We start from the raw sequence: 1704 nt of genomic DNA, 5'->3' as shown, positions 1-1704 counted from the left end.
GTAAAAATAAAAACCACAGTAACATTTATTCTAAGCTCAGGCTAAGTTTCTGCTCTGCAACCCCAGCTCTTCTGAGTCATGAGTGTAGAGGTGGAACTTTGGGATTCAAGGTCTGTTACCTCTGACATTCCTTGTGTGAGAGCTCTACCAAAAAAGTTCCATGTCCCACTGCAGCAGAGCAAAACTGAGTCCTTGGCAGTGCATTTGGTGACATTTGACACATCAATTTCTTTTAAAAATGCAGTTGCTTTTTCACAGAGGTCTGTCTTAACTGTTCCCTGTCTTTTCCTTTTCTGAACAGGCCCTATACTAAGAAACAACAAATGTCCAACAGCAGCTCCATGGCCCAGTTCCTCCTCCTGGCATTGGCAGACAGGCGGGAGCTGCAGCTCCTGCACTTCTGGCTCTTCCTGGCCATCTCCCTGGCTGCCCTCCTGGCCAACGGCCTCATCCTCAGCGCCGTAGCCTGTGACCACCACCTGCACACCCCCATGGGCTTCTTCCTGCTCAACCTCTCCCTCACAGACCTGGGCTGCATCTGCACCACTGTCCCCAAAGCCATGCACAACTCCCTCTGGGACACCACAACCATCTCCTACACAGGATGTGCTGCACAGGCCTTTTTCTTTCTGTTCTTCATCTCATCAGAGTATTTCCTCCTCACCATCATGTGCTACGACCGCTACGTTGCCATCTGCAAACCCCTGCACTACGGGACCCTCCTGGGCAGCAGAGCTTGTGCCCACATGGCAGCAGCTGCCTGGGCCACTGGCTTTCTCAGTGCTCTGCTGCACACAGCCAATACATTTTCCCTGCCCCTGTGCCAGGGCAATGCCCTGGGCCAGTTCTTCTGTGAAATCCCACACATCCTCAAGCTCTCCTGCTCACACTCCAAACTCAGGGAACTTGGGCTTATTGTGGTTGGTGCCTGTTCAGGGTTTGGTTGTTTCATTTTCATTGTTTTCTCCTATGTGCAGATTTTCAGGGCTGTGCTGAGGATCCCCTCTCAGCAGGGACGGCACAAAGCCTTTTCCACGTGCCTCCCTCACCTGGCCGTGGTCTCCCTGTTCCTCAGCACTGCAGCATTTTCCTACCTGAAGCCCCCCTCCATCTCCTCCCCATCCCTGGATCTGGCCCTGTCGGTTCTATACTCGGTGGTGCCTCCAGCACTGAACCCCCTCATCTACAGCCTGAGGAACCAGGAGCTCAAGGATGCCCTGAGAAAATTGATGACTGGATGCTTTTCAGGAGCAATATAGTGCCTGTTTTCTGGTGTGTAGCATTCAGAAGGGGACTCCTTAATGGCCCAGCCTTCCTGCTTAGGTTTTTCGTGGAGGTCGTTGGGTTCTTCCTGCAATAATTTTCTCTGCAATGAAATATTATTTTGAATCTACCTTCTAATTTAGTGTCTACCCACTGTATTTGACCCAGAGATGTAAAAAAATGATGTATTGTGCTCTCTGAGTATTTAAACAAAATAAAGGACCCTGCAATGCCTTCTTTGTCCAAGACCCTTCTTCTCAGATGTTCCTAAAGGACAGCACACTGCAGGACAGGGTGTATTTGCAAACGGGAAGGGGACAATAATCCCAGCCCAGCAGCACTGCCAGGGAGCAGCAGGGCTTGGTCTTTGCAGAGCTGCTCTCTTGCCACTTCCACACTGTTCTCCTGAGCCCCTTTCTCGCTGTAAGGCCTGAGTGCTCT

At 51.1% G+C, this 1704-nt stretch overlaps 1 protein-coding gene across 1 annotated transcript; it reads left to right on the top strand.

The window, feature by feature from the left end:
• Positions 1 to 323: 323 nt before the first annotated feature.
• Positions 324 to 1238, top strand: LOC113989281 (olfactory receptor 14J1-like; the record flags this gene model as incomplete). Its single annotated transcript, XM_027723689.2, has 1 exon — positions 324 to 1238. A coding segment is annotated over exon 1 (915 nt), but the record flags the coding sequence as incomplete, so codon positions are not given.
• Between the last annotated feature and the right edge of the window lie 466 nt (positions 1239 to 1704).

This window comes from Pipra filicauda, unplaced genomic scaffold (assembly GCF_003945595.2).
Source record: "Pipra filicauda isolate LSUMZ 115617 unplaced genomic scaffold, ASM394559v2 scaffold1177_size45478_pilon, whole genome shotgun sequence".
Taxonomy (NCBI): domain Eukaryota; kingdom Metazoa; phylum Chordata; class Aves; order Passeriformes; family Pipridae; genus Pipra; species Pipra filicauda.
The sequence above is the reverse complement of the archived record's forward strand: the minus strand, read 5'-3'. Positions and strand labels throughout refer to the sequence as shown.